The 20,958-nt window shown below is 43.0% G+C and overlaps 1 protein-coding gene across 1 annotated transcript in view; it reads right to left on the reverse strand.

Moving 5' to 3' along the window:
• Nucleotides 1-20,958, reverse strand: part of DMD (dystrophin) — a 2,981,380-nt gene that overhangs the window by 1,953,187 nt on the left and 1,007,235 nt on the right. The window contains exon 16 of the mRNA XM_040336499.1: nt 17,710-17,889. Within this exon, the coding sequence (XP_040192433.1) occupies nt 17,710-17,889 (180 nt within the window). The remainder of the gene's footprint in view (nt 1-17,709; nt 17,890-20,958) is intronic.

Below are 20,958 nucleotides of genomic sequence, written 5' to 3' on the forward strand. Positions count from 1 at the left end.
AATATCGCAAAAATTGTCTTGGTCATTGAGCAGCCAAATCTTCTGGGGCTGAAGTGGTTAATGTGCAATGGTCTAAAAGATAACTTCACCTTTTGTAACATGTTCCATGTTACACCCATAATTAGGAAATGCTACTTTGGAGACAATGACTCCTTGCCTCCGCCCACTGAGACAGCAGGCAGGGGATCCTCCCACACAGCTGTGCCATTAATTCACACTTGTAGAACTTGTAGTTCTCAATGAATATATAATGAAAAATATATATTTATTTTACCTGCAAAATCATATGCATTTATTATTATCAGTTTATTTATGTATTACAAAGGTGAATTTAGCCTTTAAGGCAGCCCATTTAAATAAATAATTAAAATCAAACATGCATTTTATGTAGTGTATGTCTCTTATGTAGTGTATCACAGCATTTAGTATTTCATGCATTATTGAAAATAAACAACACTGAAATGCATTAACACTTGACTTGTGCTTTGCATTGTGAATTGTGTTAACACTAAACAGAACCACTCACAGATGAACAATGAAATAATCTAAACATTCAGGCACATATGGGTAAACTGTGTAGTGTTAATAATGAAAATTCCATATTAACAAAAGGTATTTAGGACCTCAGATGGTAATTATGGGGATTTTTAGGGTTAGTATCATGAGTATAATGCCGCGTACACACCATCACTTTATGTGATGAAAAAAAATGACGTTTTTAAAAACGTCACTTTAATTGACTGTGTGTGGGGGAAAACGTCGTTTTATGTCTTGTAAAAAACGACCAAAAAAAATTGAAGCATGCTTCAATTTTATGTGTCGTTTTTCAAAAGTGCACTTTTTACTTCACAGAAATTGACCGTGTGTAGCAAAAAACTTCGTTTTCTAAGACGTTTTTTCATCCACGCATGCCCAGAAGCTGGTAAAACGTGGTGGAACATAACCTCACTTTGCAAGATCATTGTGAGAAAACGATGGTGTGTAGGCAACTTCGTCTTTGAAAATTGAAGTTTCAAAAACGTAATTTTTTACTTCACAGAAAGTGTCGTTTTTTTTCATCACATAAATTGATGGTGTGTACGCGGCATAACAGTGGTTGTAGAAGCAGTGCAGGCACCTTTTGCTGATATCTGGTCTTTTGCAGCCATTTGACAGAAATTTCAGATGTCTTCTCAACTGCCCTGCCTTGCACACTGTCAACTAACTTCTCAGAGTGCATAACAGGGACAAATAAAAAAGCGCTTTTCGATCAAAAGGAATGTAAACAGTCACTGTATTATGTTCCACATTTGGAATTGCCATTCCATGGGTCATTAATTATCTGGAGTTGTTAACCCCTAGCCAAGAAGTATTTAGTAACGTGCTACAGAAAACCACGTTATATAAAATTGGTGGGAAGTGGGATTCCAAGGAAAGCTGGTCTAACATGCAAATAGGGTTTAAGTTTAAACCTACTTAGGCGTCTTCCTCTTAAAATATACTGATACTGCTCCTATAAATAATTAAAATTGATATTCATCAACTGTAAAGTCAAGATATTTTCAAGCCCTAACCCTATTGTATGTGTAACATTGTTACAGTTCTGCAGTGATAAGTAACTGATATGTGATTTAGGCAGCTTTCCAGTCACAGGTCTTTCCGTCCAGGTTGTTGACTTGTAAATGGTGCTTATAGGGTGAAGGATAGTCACTATGGGCCAGATCCACAAACGAGATACAACGGCGTATCTACTGATACGCCGTCGTATCTCTGTTTCTAACTATGCGACTGATTCATAGAATCAGTTACGCATAGCTAGCCCTAAGATCCGACAGGTGTAATTGAATTACACTGTCGGATCTTAAGGATGCAATTCTAGGCCGGCCGCTAGGTGGCGAGGCCATTGCGGCCGGCGTAGAATATGCAAATGAAGACTTACGGCGATCCCCGAACGTCCCGTCGATCTAAATCTACGTCGTTTACATCGGGTTATGCCGCGTAAAACTAGGGCTGAGCCCTAGTTCTCTTAAGCCATGTTAAGTATGGCCATCGTTCCCGCGTCGAAATTCAAACATCAAAGTCGTTTGCGTAAGACGTCCGTGAATGGCGCTGGATGCCATTTGCATTAACGTCTAAGCAAATGATGTCGTTGCGACGTCAGTTAGCGCAATGCACGTCGGGTAATTTACCAGACGGAGCATGCGCAGTACGTCCGGCACGGGAGCGCGCCTAATTTAAATGGGACTCGCCCCATTTGAATTGGCCCGCCTTGCGCCGGACAGATTTAAGTTACACCGCTGCATATTTCCAGGTAAGTGCTTTGTGGATCGGGCACTAACTTGGACAATTTGCGGCAGTGTAACTTAAATGGGAAAAGTTAAGTTACGCCCGCTATTTGTGGATCTGGCCCTATGTTTGGAATGGGTGCAGAGTGAGTGTATAGGTATAAGAATGGACACTTAGCAGTCATGTGGGCATGCAGGCTCTGTATGGGAAAATGGTATGTGTCAGGGAGAAAAACAGAGTCCTAACACCCAGCTTTAAAACATAGGACTAGTTGTAAAATTAGGTATTATTCTCCCTTTGTGACAAAGGCGAGCCATTGGGAGATGAGGCTTGAATGTGAGGTTGTCTATAGGTTTCCCAGATTTGTTGCTGTGGGCAAGAAAATGTAGCTATCGTGGTGAAGGTTTAATGTGGAAAGCAGAATTCATACATTATTCCATAGCCCCTGGAAGAAACTAATTAGAGAGTGAGTGCAGAGAGGCATTGTGGGTACTCAAAAATGGACAAGACTGTGACAGAATTGTAGTTTTGGTAAGTGAAATCACCTCCTTTTATTTGGTCTGGAAATATCTTCTGTGGGTCTATATATTAGTATACTGCGGAGCTGCCAGCATCCGCCCTGATGCAAACAGGGAGCTGACTGTTTCTTCCTAGTTGAACACATCACTGCCTAGGTGAGAATTGAGGCAGGGGGTGGGCGACCATTTTTTTTAATGTTCTGCTATTTTATGTTGTGGAGGGGGTAGGTTGAGTTGGTGAAAAGTGAATTATTTGATTGAAGGTCGACTTTAAAGACTGGTCTATTAAAGCCATTGTTATATTTTACCACCTCTTCTGCTTGAAACTGCTTCAAGTTTCTGTTTAATAAGTTAGCAGAAAATGTTCTTTTTGTGATCTACAGTACATGTTCAACAGCATAATGCCACAGTGTAAACCAGTCTGTGTTAGAAACTCTGGGGCAGATCCACAAAGAGAGTACGCCGGCGTATCTACTGATACGCCGGCGTACTTTCAAATTTCCTGCGTCGTATCTTTGTTTTAAATCCTCAAAACAAGATACGACAGCATCTGGGTTAGATCCGACAGATCCGACAGGCGTACATCTTCGTACGCCTTCGGATCTAAGATGCAATTCTTTGGCGTCCGCTGGGTGGCGTTCCCGTCGTAATCCGCGTCGAGTATGCAAATAAGCTATTTCCGATGATCCACGAACGAGCGGCTGTCGCATTCTTTTACGTCGTCTCTAGTCGGCTTTTTCCCGGCGTATAGTTAAAGCTGCTATATGGTGGCGTACTCAATGTTAAGTATGGCCGTCGTTCCCGCGTATAATTTTGAAAATGTTATTTAGTTTGCGTAAGTCGTCCGTGAATCGGGCTGGACGTAATTTACATCCACGTCAAAACAATGACGTCCTTGCGACGTCATTTAGCGCAATGCACGGCGGGAAATTTAGGGACGGCGCATGCGCAGTTCGTTCGGCACGGGGACGCGCTTCATTTAAATGAAACACGCCCCTACTCGCCGCATTTGAATTGCGCGTCATTACGCCGCAAGAGATACACTACGCCGCCGTAACCACTTTGAAACGTTGAAATTTACAAATGTGACACATCAAATGAACTCCATTTACTATCATGATTTATTTAAAGAATAACTGATTTTCTGTTGAGTTGTGATGAAATTGTGTAAAACTTTGAAGTGTCATTTTGTTGCTCTTAGCCTGAGCAGAGTATATGACAGGATCCTGCAGTGGAGATATTGCACAAAGGCTGTGGCATTCATAGCTGTAATGTTAGATTGGTATATTATGAGCTAGAATTTACTTAATGGCATCCATGTATTTTCAGTAGCAAAAATATAGATGCAGAGCCCAAGTGTATTTATGAGTCTTTTTATCTACTGACTTAGCAATTGGCAATTTGTGCCTTATAATGGTAGGTGGGACAGCTTTATGATTCCTTTAATGGAGTCCATATGTCTATTTTTCATCAGGGAAGGTTGTAGACAGCTGAATAGCTTGAACAAAATGAGTTCCTTTGCTTGATTAAATGATCTTAGCTAGGACTTTAAAAATATTTTAAGCAGCGTGGTATTTTACACATAATGAAAACAAAGGTGTTTTTTTTCTTCAAGCAGTTGTAAAGTACGCAGCATGTGGAAAATACCTTTCCATAGATTTTGTTTTAAACTTCAGAATTGCTCATAAACCAGGTCACTTTTTAAAATTCTTATGTTGTTTGTGCTCTGAAGACATTTGATCATGGATCTCACAAGATGTGCTAAATATGTGCAGCTCAGGAATGCATAATTATATTGGCAAGCCATTAGAATTCATTTATTTACACTCTTTATTCACCTACAGCTGCAGTTTCCTAAAAGAGATGTTCAGAGACAAAGATTACATAAGATCAAGTGTTAAGAGCAAAGCAGTAGCTGTCTTGCTCAAGGACTGCTTAAAATTGTGCTTAAAGTGAATCTTTGCTCAAATGCTTATTTAGGTACACGTTTTGAAGAAGCAATAGAAGAACTTTAATATTCGCTCTTCATCACCTGCTGTAAGTAGTTGTAGACATTTTGAAGACATTCATATTTAACCTCTTCCTGCCCAGCCTATAGAAAATGACGGGTGAACGGGAGCACTGCTATACCAGGTGATGTCCTCACAGTCACTTATCTTGTGCTGTAGTGTGATCTGTCACCCACTGTGTCCATCAAACACAGCGGACGAACATATCATTGTATTGGGCTGGCCCGGGTACTGTATAATCGCTGTGATCAATCATAGCGATCACACGACAGATGTCATGTCTTTCATTCATAGCTAGTTGTTGTGTACTATTGTGATGATCTCCGATCACTTCCTCAGGGTAGTACAGTGTCACTATGGTAGGACTGCACTGCTCTGGTCACAGAATGTAAAAAAACAATGTAAAGAAAGAAAAGCAGAAAAAAATGTAAAAAAAATAAAGAAATGTTAAAACATTTAAATATATATGCTGTGTATTGTATATATGCTATATATATATATATATATATATATATATATATATATATATATATATATATATATATATATATATATATATACACACATATATACATACATACATACATATATACATATATATACACACACATACACAGTGGGGCAAAAAAGTATTCAGTCAGCCACCAATTGTGCAAGTTTTCCCACTTAAAAAGATGAGAGAGGCCTGTAATTGTCATCATAGGTATACCTCAATTATGAGAGACAAAATGTGGAAACAAATCCAGACAATCACATTGTCTGATATGGAAAGAATTTATTTGCAAATTATGGTGGAAAATAAGTATTTGGTTAATATCAAAAGTTCATCTCAATACTTTGTCATTGCCAACAAAGGATATATAACAGAGGTCAAAAGTTTTCTGTAAGTCTTCACACGGTTGTCACATACTGTTGCTGGTATGTCGGCCCATTCCTCCATGCAGATCTCCTCTAAAGCAGTGATGTTTTGGGGCTGTCACTGGGCAACACAAACTTTCAACTCCCTCCAAAGGTTTTCTATGGGGTTGAGAATTGGAGACTGGCTAGGCCACTCCATGACCTTGAAATGCTTCTTGCGAAGCCACTCCTTCATTGCCCGGGCAGTGTGTTTGGGATCATTGTCATGCTGAAACACCCACCCATGTTTCATCTTCAATGCCCTTGCTGATGGGAGGAGGTTTGCACTCAAAATCTCACAATACATGGCCCCATTCATTCTTTCATGTACACGGATCAGTCGTCCCGTTGCCTTTGCAGAGAAACAGCCCCAAAGCATGATGTTGCCACCCCCATGCTTCACAGTAGGTATGGTGTTCTTTGGTTGCAACTCAGCATTCTCTCTCCTCCAAACACGATGAGTTGTGTTTCTACCAAACAGTTCTACTTTGGTTTCATCTGACCATATGACATTCTCCCAATCCTCTTCTGGATCATCCAAATGCTCTCTAGCAAACCTCAGACGGGCTCGGACATGTACTGGCTTAAGCAGGGGACACGTCTGGCACGGCAGGATCTGAGTCCCTGGCGGCGTAGTGTTACTGATGGTAGCCTTTGTTACGTTGGTTCCAGCTCTCTGCAAGTCATTCACTAGGTTCTGGTTCTGGGATTTTTGCTCACCATTCTTGTGATCATTTTGACCGCACGTAGTGAGATCTTGCGTGGAGCCCCAGATCAATGGAGATCATCAGTGGTCTTGAATGTCTTCCATTTTCTAATTATTGCTCCCACAGTTGATTTCTTCACACCAAGCTGCTTTTCTATTGCAGATTCAGTCTTCTCAGCCTGGTGCAGGTCTACCATTTTGTTTCTGGTGTCCTTCGACAGTTCTTTGGTGGAGTTTGGAGTGTGACTGAGGTTGTGGACAGGTGTCTTTTAAACTGATAACAAGTTCAAACAGGTGCCATTAATACAGGTAATGAGTGGAGGACAGAGGAGCCTCTTAAAGAAGAAGATACAGGTCTGTGAGAGCCAGAAATCTTGCTTGTTTGTAGAGGAGACCAAATACTTATTTTCCACCATAATTTGCAAATACATTCTTCCCAAATCAGAAAATGTGATTGTCTGGATTTGTTTCCACATTTTGTTTTTCATAGTTGAGGTATACCTATGATGACAATTACAGGCCTCTCTCATTTTTTTAACCACCTAAGGACTTCTTCACGCCGATATACGTCGGCAGAATGGCACAGCTGGGCACAAGCATGTACCTGTACATCCTCTTTACTAGTACTAGTTAAAAAAAAATATTAATAAAAATGCCATAAAACTATCCCCTATTTTGTAAACGCTACAAATTTTGTGCAAACCAATTGATAAACGTTTATTGCGTTTTTTTTTTTTTGCAAAAATATGTAGAAGAATACGTATCGGCCTAAACTGAAGAAAAAAATGGGGATATTTATTATAGCAAAAAGTAAGAAATGGGACAAATGGGACTGCACATCGCCATACCAACAGTGACGTTTAGAGGTGGGAACATCATGGTGTGGGGCTGTTTTTCATTATACGGAACTGTCAAGCTTCATGTCATTAACGGAAGGATGAATGGGAAAATGTACCAAGACATTCTTGATAAAAATCTGCTGCAGTCTACTAGAATGATAAAGATGAAACAAGGGTGGACATTTCAGGAAGACAATGAACCCAAACATAATGCCAAGGAAACACTTTATTGGATTTAAAGAAATAAAATAAAGCTGATAGAATGGTCCTGCCAATCACCTGACTTGAATGCAATACAAAATCAATATAAAGAACTAAACATCAGAGTTCATTAAAGAGGCCCACTAAACCTTTAAGATTTGAAGACTATGTGGAAGAATGGGCCAAAATCACACTTGAGCAATGCATGCAACTAATTTCTCAATGCAGGAGGAATCTTGAGGCTGTCATTACCAACAAAGGACGGAGTACTAAGTAACATGTTCACTATTTTTTACCTGTGTCATTCCATTTTTTTACACATAATTACATTTCTGAACTTATTTGTTTATCATGTCAGAAGCACCTTTAAAAATATATATACCTAGAAAGATGTGAATGTGTTCAATACAATTTTTACCCACCATATATATATATATATATATATATATAACTCAACACACAACCATTCATGTCTAAACCACTGGCAACAAAAGTCAGTACACCCCTAAATAAAAATGTCCACATTGGACCCAATTAGCCATTTTCTCTCCCCGGTGACATGTGAGTCCGACACGTGTAACAAGTGTTACAAGGTCTCAGGTATGAATGGGGAGCAGGTGAGTTAAATTTGGTGTTATCACTCTTGCTCTTTCATATTGGTTACTGGAAGTTCAACATGGCACCTCATGGCAAAGAACTCTCTGAAAAAAATAATTGTTGCTCAACATAAAGATGGCCTAGGCTATACGAATATTGCCAAAACCCTGAAAATGATCTGCAGCAGGGTGGCCAAGACCACATAGCGATCATAACAGGACAGGTTCCACTCAGAACAGGCCTCGCCATGGTCAACCAAAGAAGTTGAGTGCAAGTGCTCAGCGTCATATCCAAGGGTTGTCTTTGAGAAATAGAGGTATGAGTGCTGCCAGCATTGCTGCAGAGGTTGAAGGAGTGGAGGGCCAGCCTGTCAGTGCTCAGACCAGACACTGCACTCTGCATCAAATTGGTCTGCATGGCTGTCATCCCAGAAGGAAGCCTCTTCTAAAGATGATGCACAAGAAAGCCCACAAACAGTTTGCTGAATACAAGCAGACTAAGTACATACATTACTCGAACCATGTCCTTTGGTCTGATGAGACCAAGATAAACATATTTGATTCAGATGGTGTCAAGCTTGTGTGGTGGCAACCAGGTGAGGAGTACAAAGACAAGTGTGTTTTGCCTACAGTCAAGCATGGTAGTGGGAGTGTCATGGTCTGGGGCTGCATAAGTGCTGCCAGCACTGGGGAGCTACAGTTCATTGAGGGAATCATGAATGCTCACATGTACTGTGAAATACTGAATCAGAGCACGATCCCCTCCCTTCAGAGACTGGGATGCAGTCTTCCAACATGATAATGACCCCAAACATACCTCCAAGACAACCATTGCCTTGCTAAAGAAGCTGAGGGTAAAGACGATGGACTGGCCAAGCATGTCTCCAGACCTAAACCCTATTGAGAATCTGTGGGGCATCCTCAAATGGAAGGTGGAGAAGCGCAAGGTCTCTAACATCCACCAGCTCCGTGATGTCGTCATGGAGGAGTGGAAGAGGATTCCAGTGGCAACCTGTAAAGCTCTGGTGAACTCTATGCCCAAGAGGGTTAAGGCAGTGCTGGAAAATAATGGTGGTCACACAAAATATTGGCACTTTGGGCCCAATTTGGACATTTTCACTTAGGGGTGTACTCACGTTGGTTGTCAGTGGTTTAGACATTATTGGCTGTGTGTTCAGTTGTTTTGAGGGGACAGTAAATTTACACTATTATACAAGCTGTACACTCACTTTTTTTATCATTTAAAATATTTCTTTACATACTGCCACCAGTATCATTATGCAACTGGTGTGGAAGTGATAAGGCACACTCACTACCATAGTAACACTGTACTACTCTGAAGAAGTGATCAGGATTTTCTTGTTTTGTTTACGCTCTATGATTGCTTAAAACTGTGAATTTTACAATTATCAGCAAACATTTTTTCAGAATGAAAACTATTTATTCGGTGTTTACTATTGTGATTAGCTGTGATTGGCCACAGCTAATCACATGGTACAGATGAGCTGTGGTTGGCCCTGTGGTACCAAGTGATTACTGTGATAAATCACAGAGCTCATCACAATAGTACACATAAATTCAATGCAACAAAGCCATTAATTGTGTACAATTGTCACCTGATCTGCTGTGATTAGCCACAGCGATCACATGGTACCTGCAGCAGGCTTTTACAGTGATCTGTCACCGACCGCCTGTCCTGTGTAAACACACAGCAGACATTTCATTCCTCCTCTCACCCACAGCTTTTCAACCATGGTGTTACAATGCAGGTGCTGACTGTTTATTCACAAAAAAAGAAAAAGGTCATCTATCTGTCAGTATAGTGGATTCTTACAATCAACTGGAAGATCCATCACCCAGCCTTGCAGTGCTGACTGGTGGTTTACTGTTGAATGAACAATTGGTGCTAGTAAGGCTGTATCATAGACCTGCTGGCTGCTAGCAAACATACATGGCAGTCACAGATCACAGACACACCCCAGCAATGCTGTCTGATCTTCTACTATTGTAAATCTACAGTTAGCCCTGTTGGGGCTTTGTGATAGATCTGCCAGTTCCATTTGTTTTTTTACCAGCAGCCAGGAGTTTGATAACATAACCCAGCAACACAATGTTCATTTATAACAGTAAATGATAAGTCAGCTTAAAGAGGGGAAGGTGGCTTCAGTGCTGGCTGTAGTCCGCAATAGGAATGCCCATAAATTGGTTTTCAGCCGGGGATGAAGCTACAGCACAACACTTACTTAATTTGGAACCACTAATCAATATGAGGATATGAGTTACCTATCTATAAAATTCCATGTCAGATGGCAAGCTTTGCCTAGGAGTGGATTTACAAGTGACCCTGAGAATCCGAAATGAGGAGTTTGAGACGATCCGGGAATTTCTGATAATCGGCCAGCTGAGGTAAGCATTTTGCTTACATTTGAGTTATCAGACTTCTTTGATCAGTAAGGCATTTTCGGGACAAAGGGTACCTACAGTAGGTGTTTGTGATATTGTGTTTTTAGCACGACAGCATCGCGCTGATTCTCGGCGACATGGTGCCGAGATCTCGCCGACATCTCGCACTCACTGGAATAGTGACAGCACATCCCAGCAAGCGCGTCATAGAAGCGACGGGAGATCCGACTTGGATTCCCGCCAATTCTACACGTGTGCGGCGTTTGTTATGAATCCTGTGGGGGAAGTCCCCGCCGGATTTTAACTAAAAATCCGGCATGGGTTCCCCCCTCAGGAGCATACCGGGCCCTTAGGTCTGTTATGGGTTGTAAGGAGAGCCCCCCTACGCCGAAAAAAACGGCGTAGGGGGTCCCCCTACAATCCATACCAGACCCGTATCCAAAGCACGCTACCCGGCCAGCCAGGAAGGGAGTGGGGACGAGCGAGCGCCCCCCCCCCCTCCTGAGCCGTACCAGGCTGCATGCCCTCAACATGGGGGGGGGTTGGGTGCTCTGGGGCAGGGGGGCGCACTGCGGCCCCCCCACCTCAGAGCACCCTGTACCCATGTTGATGAGGACAAGGCCCCTTCCCGACAACCCTGGCCGTTGGTTGTCGGGGTATGCGGGCGGGAGGCTTATCGGAATCTGGGAGCCCCCTTTAATAAGGGGGCCCCCAGATACCGGCCCCCCACCCTAAGTGAATGAGTATGGGGTACATCGTACCCCTACCCATTCACCTGCAAGAAAAGTGGTAAAAACACAAATAAACCACACAGGGTATTAAAATATTTTATTAGTCTGCTCCGGAGGCCTCCCCTGTCTTCTTTATTAGCTCTTTTACCAGGGGAAGCTTCTTCTTTGATGTCTTCGGGTGGGTGGGGGCCGCCGTCTGGTTCTCTTCCACCGCCGGGGGGGTCGCTTTTAAAAAAGCCCCCACCCCCGGCGGGTTTCCTCCGGCGTCTTCGGCGGGGGGGCTTCTTCTTCCGCTATCCCGACGGGTCTTCTCCGCTATCCGGGGGGTCTTCTCAACTCTCCGGGGGTCTCCTTCTATGTTCGCCGCTCTCCGCTGTTGACTCGGCGCACCCCGGTTCTTCGTCTCGCTGTCCGGTGTCTTCTTCCGTGCTGTACGTCTTCTTCTCCTTCCGTGCTGTGAGTTCTTCTTCCGTGCTGTGACGTCATGTTCTTCACTTCTCTCCTTCTCCCGATGTTGACACGCCGGCTCTTCTCGCTGAAATGACGGATGCGCGCCTTGCATCGGACCTATATAGGCCTCACAGTCCCATCATGCTCTGTACATACCCACGTGGGTAGGTATCACATGGGTAGGTACAGAGCGGTGGAAGAGAACCAGACAGCGGCCCCCACCCACCCGAAGACGTCAAAGAAGAAGCTTCCCCTGGTAAAAGAGCTAATAAAGAAGACAGGGGAGGCCTCCGGAGCAGACTAATAAAATATTTTAATACCCTGTGTGGTTTATTTGTGTTTTTACCACTTTTCTTGCAGGTGAATGGGTAGGGGTACAATGTACCCCATACTCATTCACTTAGGGTGGGGGGCCGGTATCTGGGGGCCCCCTTATTAAAGGGGGCTCCCAGATTCCGATAAGCCTCCCGCCTGCATACCCCGACAACCAACGGCCAGGGTTGTCGGGAAGGGGCCCTGTCCTCATCAACATGGGGACAGGGTGCTCTGAGGTGGGGGGGCCGCAGTGCGCCCCCCTGCCCCAGAGCACCCAACCCCCCCCCCCATGTTGAGGGCATGCAGCCTGGTACGGCTCAGGAGGGGGGGGGGCGCTCGCTCGTCCCCACTCCCTTCCTGGCTGGCCGGGTAGCGTGCTTTGGATACGGGTCTGGTATGGATTGTAGGAGGGCTCTCCTTACAACCCATAACAGACCTAAGGGCCCGGTATGCTCCTGAGGGGGGAACCCATGCCGGATTTTTAGTTAAAATCCGGCGGGGACTTCCCCCTCAGGATTCATAACAAACGCTGCACACGTGTAAAATTGGCGGGAATCCAAGTCGGATCTCCCGTCGCTTCTATGACGGCTCTGTCTCCATCGCGGCAAGCCAGCTCGGCGCTGGCTCCCGCGATGGGGCTCGTAGGTGCTCAATCTCGCCGAGAAAGAGAGCGAGATTGACACAAAATCGGGTTCACCTACTGTAGTTTTCTCCCCTTAATCGAACTGTATTGACTGGTGACAATATGTTATGTTGTTACTGTCTACTGTCAATCGTAGTGTTATAGTGTTAAGAAAGGGAAGACTAGTGCTGTTCACAGGTATATGTAGTACACATCTGCTAGATAAAGTAGTTTAGAGGCAAGAGGGTATAGGCACAAGTAGAGAAGACTGGCCAGTCATTATGAGAATTAAATTAAGTAAGGGAATGAAGGGTAAGAGACCCTCAAAAAAGCGCTATAAAATATATGAACCAAGGGTGCAGTTCTGCCTATACTGAGCCCCTAGATAAATGGTTAAAGTGGACAGGGATCCACAATGAGTAACAGGGTTACCAAAGTCCACAGGGACTAAGAATCATGCAAAGTAAACAGTCAGAGAAACAGCTATGTGAGCAGGGTGACAGACAATTAACACTAGACAGAAAGGGACATTTTAATGTTAAATTGTGGGATGAATTTGTGGTCAGACATTACAACTAGTAAAGATGGGATGAGCACTATGACTGCACATCTGATCATAGAATCATATAAGCTATAAAGCTAGAGTATGTGAAGTATGGAATTACAATACATAGGATGCAAAAGCTATCAGAACAAAATAAGAATAGCAGAATTTAAGCAGATAAATATTCAAGTGTTAAAAGAAAGTGAGAGAATGATATGCATGTGTACAAATGGCAAACATGTAAGTGATTTTAGAGAGATATTCGTGAATGTGTGTGAATACTAGAACCTTTATTTCTACATTCTGTGTGTGATTTTAGCCCTTGGCAGACCCCCTCCCTTTTCTCTGTTTCATAAAAAAATGTGCTGGGGTGAGACATTAGTGACAAGGACACCCATGATATGACTACACATATATCATAACAAAATGTGTCGGGTTAATTAATCTAATGATAAACAATGTGATCACAATTATTTTAAAACTGTTTTCCAAATATGGTAAAATGAAGGTTACATTTAATCGTGTATTACACAAATTGAGTATCCTTTGATAGTGGAAACAGTGGCCCTACTGTTGTTGTTGGCCCTACTTCTCCTATGGATTACAGGAGTGATCTTCATTCTGCACTTCTGTGACCCATTTTTTGCCGACAGCAGGACAAGTCTGCTGTCGGCTGACATTACCCTGCCTATCCAGGTGCTGGATCGATTCCAATTTTACAGTCAGGATTCATCCAGATGCCTGAACCGACAGCTGACTCAGCCTCTCTGTGAGCTTCTGGGAGATTGAGGCAACCTCTCCTGACTCTCCACAGCTCCAGTGAGTGATGGAAAGGCAGAGCAGAGAGCAGAGAGCTGTTCTGACTTGGCCCAAATACTATTCTTATGATTTTGGAGCTTTTTGCACTCCCTTCAATTTTACCTTGTGGGCATGATTACCAGTTTTACTGCCCACATGCAACATACAGTAGCTATCTACTATGCCACCCCCCCCCCCCCCCCACAAAAAAAAAAAAATATTCTGCTTTGTACAACAATTATACCGCCTAAGCGGAAGCACACATCATTGTGGTATACATCACATCACCTACCACATTCTCTTCTGAGGTCACTGCTGCATTCACTGAATATTTAAGTTTGACTTTAACAACTTTATTAAGATTAGATGTTAACTTTAATGATAGCACCCTGTATAGTTAGCTAGATTGCTATGCATATCACCGAGATTGAGTGGTGTGTATATTCAAAATACAAGAGTAGCATTGGTTTTTATCCAGTCCAGTAAGTTTTTATTAATGTAAAACAACTCAGATGGTACAGTTAGTTATTTATAAGTAGATTTACCTGTTTAAGATGGACTGTCTAGTGTGAATAAATCTATAAGTATGACCTGAAATAATAGCAGTATACAATAATATGTACAGTATACTGTACCTATGCCTGTATAAACAGTAACAGAATACAAATGTATGTACACAGACATAAACAAACACGATTGGGATGAAGTTAAAGTGACAATAAGGATGATAAGTTAGGTGAAGGCTTTGTTTACTGGGAAAAAAATATATATATTTTTATTATGTTTATATATTTTATGAGAAAAGACAACAGTACAATGATTGAGCAAAAGTATCTTAATAAGGCATAACGCATTTGCAGTACAAAATAAACAAAGGCAGAAGAAAATGTTTTCACACCCTAGGCCAAAATATGTCACACAGCAGAATAATTACTATCCTAGGATAAATACAAAGGACCTGAGGAGTGGAAGCAGATAAGTTGGCAACCAGATAAATTAAACAATCAGTTAATAAGCACAATACTAAGGTTTGCAATGTCTAAAGGGGGGTAGAAGTGGAGGCCTGAGACTCAGGGGGTTTCGTATTTTAAGTTTGCCCAGTGAGTTAGTCAGATAACACCTCTGAACCTCTGAACATCATAGTATGTGCATTGTGATGTATGTTTCATACTTTTGACTGCTGTACTCAGGGCCGCATTTCAGACAAGGCCACCGAGGCCAGGCCTCGGGTCGGCAGTGGGTGCAGGGGCGGCGCCGCCTGTGTGGGGACGTCACACCGCTTACAGCCAATCGCTGATCGGTGCTCGCTATGCTCTTTACGTCGATTAGCAACTTTGCTGAAGGTTCCCGAGCATTCCCGCACAACCAGCCTATAGTGAGGCACCCGAGCCGCAGAACTTTCCCGAGGCTTCCAGTCCGAGAGAGCGCTGTCCAATCAGGGGCAACGGGTTGGTCAATTACGTCAATAGGAAAGGAGAAGCTTTGTGAGCGTTCCAGACGGAGCTGTTAGTCAGACAACAGCTCGGCCAATCAGTGCCGTGAGGGGGCGGGCTAAGCCGAAGCTTTAGGACTGTTCCAGATGGAGATGTCAGTCAGGCAACAGCTCGGCCAATCAGTGCTGTGAGGGGGCGGGCTAAGGAGACGCTTCACGACTGTTCCACATGGAGATGTCAGTCAGGCAAAAGTTCAACCAATCAGTGCTGTGAAGGGAGGGGTTTAGTGTAGAGTTCTGGAGGAGTCTATATATCGTCATAGGCATGGAAGGACATACATTTGTGTACGTGTATACCCTTAGCCAATCACAGCGCGGCCCTAACAATGATTCTACCTACGGTCCCCTCTGAACTTTCCCTAGAGGTCTTAGACGAGCCAGCCAATCAAATCGCTTTACTGACACACCTGCAAACTTGTTGCTGTACTCTGACTGGTCAGCAGCTGGATGTCTACTCAGCTGTTAGTATGAGAATCTCTCAGTCAATCAGCGGATGGAGTGGGATATTCTAACCGTTCCAGAAGAGAGAGATGGAAAAGACATGCAAATCACAGGTACTTTCAGTTTTTTTTGGCGGGGGGGGGGGGGTTTAATGTAATTAAATTTTGATTTTTTTTTACCTAATTTCTATTACATGGGGGGGGCTCTCAGAAGCCCCCTATGTGATGGTGTGTGTGTGGGGGGGCGACATTGAAGGACCCGGCCTTGGGGCGGCAAAGGGAGAAAATCCGGGCCTGGCTGTACTCTGTAGGCTGTGCTGTTCATTCCACAGTCCTGACCATTGCACTCTGTATCCTGGGCTGTACAATACTTAATCCTGACCACTGCAAAATGTACTTTGGGGTATATAATATATACGTTTGACCCCTTTACTCTGGGCTGTACTATATATACTTACACACTTGTTTTGTAAATTATCCTGAGTATCAAATGGTGCATGCGCCGAACATGTGCATGCACAATTTGATACAACAATCTTGTATGTTTTATTCCTTGCAAGGAACACTGTTGTGTTTTACACTCGTATTGGAGATTTTATGTATGCATTATTGCAACCCTCCCCTTTATTACTAATAAAACAGCTTGGGAAGATACTCTACACTATTGGAGTTTGAAAAAAGAAAAGGTACCCCTAGGGGCTTTGAATTGCAGCAGTGAATGAAGATGATAATAATAATGAAAATTCGTTAAAAAAGTATAACGTTTCGACCTTTATGGTAATTGCGGTTCTTCTTCAGGGGGAAAAAGATTTGGAACATGGATTCAAGGTGAATGTTGGAAACCAGGATCAGCAGTCAGTCAGTGACCCAGACGCCAAAGAGCAACCCACATAGAGGTCCACACAAGAAAGAGAATGGTCAGATGGAGAAATAGATAAGACTGTGGGGCAAAAAATCCAGGCCTATGAGAGGCCGCAACCCTGCATCTAGCAAAGCCGGAAAGGTGAGCGGGGGGGGGGAGGGAGCCAGCCAAAGGCAGGTGAAGTAGAGAGGGGCGGAGGGATGTTGGGCCAGCCAGGGAAAAAGGTATATCACCAAATGGAAAAGCCAACAGGGTGATGTAAGTAGGAATTCTTGGTTGCGGTGTGGGTATCTCACCCTAGGGAGAGCCGAGTGATTGATCGGCTTTGGCTGCCAAAATCCCAGTCTCCCTGGACATGTAAGGCCCATGCACACAATAAGCAATTACAAACACCTCTAAACTCACGTTTTCAAAGGCAAAAACCGGCGTTTAAAATGCCCGTTTTTGCAGCGAATTGCGCAGCGTTTTGCCGCGATTAGCGGCGTTTTACCGGGTTTGCGGCTGTCAGCGTTTATGTCAAAGACATTGTAGACCCTCCCAAAGTTTAAAACGCAAAAATAAAATGCTTCTGAACCCAAAATTTTGCGTCTGAAAAAACGGACATAAACCCAACTGCTTTAAAACGCCAAAAAACGTGATTGTGTGCATGGACACATAGGGTAACATTATATGTGTTCAGGGGCAGTTGAAAAAAATGCCCAAATGCCTCTGAACTCGAGTTTAGCAGCGTCTCGTGTGCATGGGGCCTAAGTGTCCATTTATTAAAAGTCAGCAGCTGCAGTATTTGTAACTGCTGGCTTTTAATATTTTCTTTTAGGCGGACCTACACGTTAAGTCCAGTTCTGACCTAAGTATAAAAGTTTTCATATGATGTTCCACCTCTCATGAAAGAAATTTAGCACAGTCCAATGATTACTGCCCATGATCAGAAGAGCTATAAGCAATTATTCTTTTGTAAAACTGCTCCATATGCAAAAAAAACACACATACAGTATATACTGTTAAGTAGCTTACAACCTACCTTCTTGGTACTGCTTTCTAGTTTCTGCACAAGATCATCCCACCTCAGAGAAAAGTTTTCCAATCTGGCATCATTTTTCTGAGACACCATCTTATTATTCAGTGTGGAAAACAGATCCTGACTTAGAGAGTACAATGTATCCATTGTCTTCTTTTTAATTTCTAGTTCTCCTTTCAAGATCTATTGAAAGATAAGCTGTTTTAGTTTCACATAAATGTAATTCCAGGTTATGGTAATATCATAATTTGTTAATTGTTTATTATAACATAACATTTTGTTTTTGTATGTTCAATATAAGAGTTCTGGCAGAGTTCGTTGAAGGGGTTTTAAACCTCTGCATGCTCACTCGCACTCATGACAGATGGTGGCGCCAAAAGAACTATTTAAACTGAACTAGTACTTAGGTTCAGTGCTGCTTTGTATTCAGCTTTCCGTGTGACCAGAGACCAAGGGCTAGATTCACATAGATTAGCGGATCTTTAGATCCGCGTAATCTATGTGATTTACGATCCGCCGGTGCAATTTTGCGAGGCTAGTGCAGTATTCACAAAGCACTTACCTCCAAACTTGCGCTGGCGGATCGTAACTCCCCCGGCGGAATTCAAATTCCATGGCTAGGGGGAGTGTACAATTTAAATCAGACGCGTCCCCACGCCGATTTAACTGAGCATGCGCCGCCGGCAAAATTTCCCAGTGCGCATGCTCCAAATGACGTCGCTAGGACGTCATTGTTTTCGGCGTTAACGTAAATTACGGACATCCGTATTCGCGACCGACTTACGCAAACGACGTAAAAATTCAAAACTCGGCGCGGGAACGACGGCCATACTTAACATTAGCTACCCCTCATATAGCAGGGGTAACTATCCGCCAGAAAAAGCCGAACGCAAACGACGTAAAAAAAAGCGACGGGCGGACGTTCGTTTCTGAATCGGCGTATCTCCTCATTTGCATAATTGTCGCAAGGTAAAACACAAAACGCCACCTAGCGGACAGCGGAAGATTGCAGCCTAAGATCCGACGGTGTAAGTCACTTACACCAGTCGGATCTAAGGGAGATCTATGCGTAACTGATTCTTATGAATCAGTCGCATAGATCCGACTGTCGGATCTCAGAGATACGACGGCGTATCAGGAGATACGCCGTCGTATCTCTTTGTGAATCTGGCCCCATATGTTCCTGTATCCTAACTTAATTTGCTGACCCAGCTAGTCCTGACTACTCCCTTAAATCCGCCCGTATTGACGTTGTCTTGTCTTCTGACCACCACTGCTGCCTGCTTCATTTGCTGCTGCTCCACTGATTGACTCCTGACACAGCTTGTTCCCTGATCACGCACTTGCTGACACCTCTGTATCTTGTCTGTCCCGCCAGTGTTTGACCCAGCCTGCCTGACTCTGCTATTCCTCTTGCTGACACCGGTACCTACCTACCATCCAGCTGTGTCTGCTGCCAGTATATGCTTTTCATGCCTGCTGGATCCAGTACCAGTTCACTTCAGTATGCTGCCCACCAGCTTACATCCAGCTTGCCTGCTTCACTGAAGATCATTGATGACTACCCCTGCCTGGCGTGGACACCTGCTCTGCTGCTAGCTAGCAAGACCCACAGGTACTCTGCACTCCTGTGCCTCCTGTTTACACTATCAGGGGCCCTGAGTTAGAAGTGTAAGAGAGTAGAGATGGGCTGAACACCCTCATGTTCGGTTTGCACCAGAACTCCCAAACATAGCAAAAGTTTGGACTCAAACTCCCCATTAAAGTCTATGGAAATAAAACTTAAAAAAAAGTCATGTTTTGAAGGCTTAAATGCAAGTTATTGACAAAAAAAGTTATGGAAGCCTGAGTACTTCCCTGGGGGACATGTACCAATGCAAAATAACTTTTTTTTTTAAATTAATGAATAAAAACTTATATAGCGCAGCACATGCGAACTTAATCGCCTCTGGGCTTTGTTTTTAACAGAGCAGTGATTTTAATGATTCTTAAAGTAAAATAAAAAAATTAAAAGGTCTATTAACTTCAAAGCTAGACTCCCCTATGACATTCTAGTAAAGTGAAAAACAGAGGGGGGAGCGGGTTTACCACATATGGAATTATACTATATAGCATCCATATTGACTAGAATAGTGGAATAGATTTATGACAGTACATCAAAACAGTGGGTAACTATTGAGCAGGATATAAAATCCATTCCCTTGATCTCTCTTCTATGAATTAAGCCTAAATTTCGCCCCACTAGACAAACATTTTCACCTCTGACATTATCTTTATTAAAAGTTTGGTATTTCACCATTCAAATAATTCAGTATCTCTTCAACCTCCTGCCCATTTACGCCAATAATGGGTCACCCAGAATTTCCATCGGGTCCATCCTCGACTAGGTTTTTATGATGAACAACTTTGGCCCCCTCACCAATTAAACAAGCACTTATAGCTAAAGGTCTCCAATCATTTAACATAATAGCATCCACAGATTGTAACTATCCAGGTTGCTGATTACACTATTTCCAACTTCATAGTTTTATATAAAATTGCTGAAAAAGGGCTTAGTCCATAAGGATTTAACTCACATTGTTTCAAAAATATATGATATATTGTTGTCCCATGCACTAGGACAGAGTGAATTGGGCCATAGTAGCGGGGGGATAAAGGCACAATGATCCACATGTGGTGGACCTTCCCTCTGATTACAACATTTTGGGAGAATGTCTTGGAAATTTGCTCTTTAGTTACTAACACTTCATATCAGATGGCTTTATTTTCTATATATCTTGGCTCTAAGGGAGTGACTAAAAAGGGGTTGCTTCACTTTCTCCTGCCTGCAGCGTGAATGCTTATACAGGCGGTCCCCGGCTTACAAACATCCAACTTACAAGCGACTCCAACTTACAAACGGAGGGAGACAACAGGAAGTGAGAGGAAATCTACACCTAAGAAGGGAAATTCACTCCTGTAAGAGTTGTCATGGGAAAAATGTGTCTCCACTGAAGCTTTATCACCAATCCTTGTTTTACCAACAACCCCAAATTTTCTAAATCCAATTGTCACAGTGACAGAAAGTGAGGTGAAATCTTCTGAACAGGGACACAGACAGCAAAACAAACATTACAGGCCATCCAAAAAAAAAAAAAAATACTTTGGCTGGAGCTACACTTATAAAATGTATGTGTTCCGACTTACAAATAAATTACATTTAAGAACAAACCTACAGACCCTATCTTGTTTGTAACCTGGGGACCGCCTGTA

This window comes from Rana temporaria, chromosome 2, assembly GCF_905171775.1.
Source record: "Rana temporaria chromosome 2, aRanTem1.1, whole genome shotgun sequence".
NCBI lineage: Eukaryota > Metazoa > Chordata > Amphibia > Anura > Ranidae > Rana > Rana temporaria.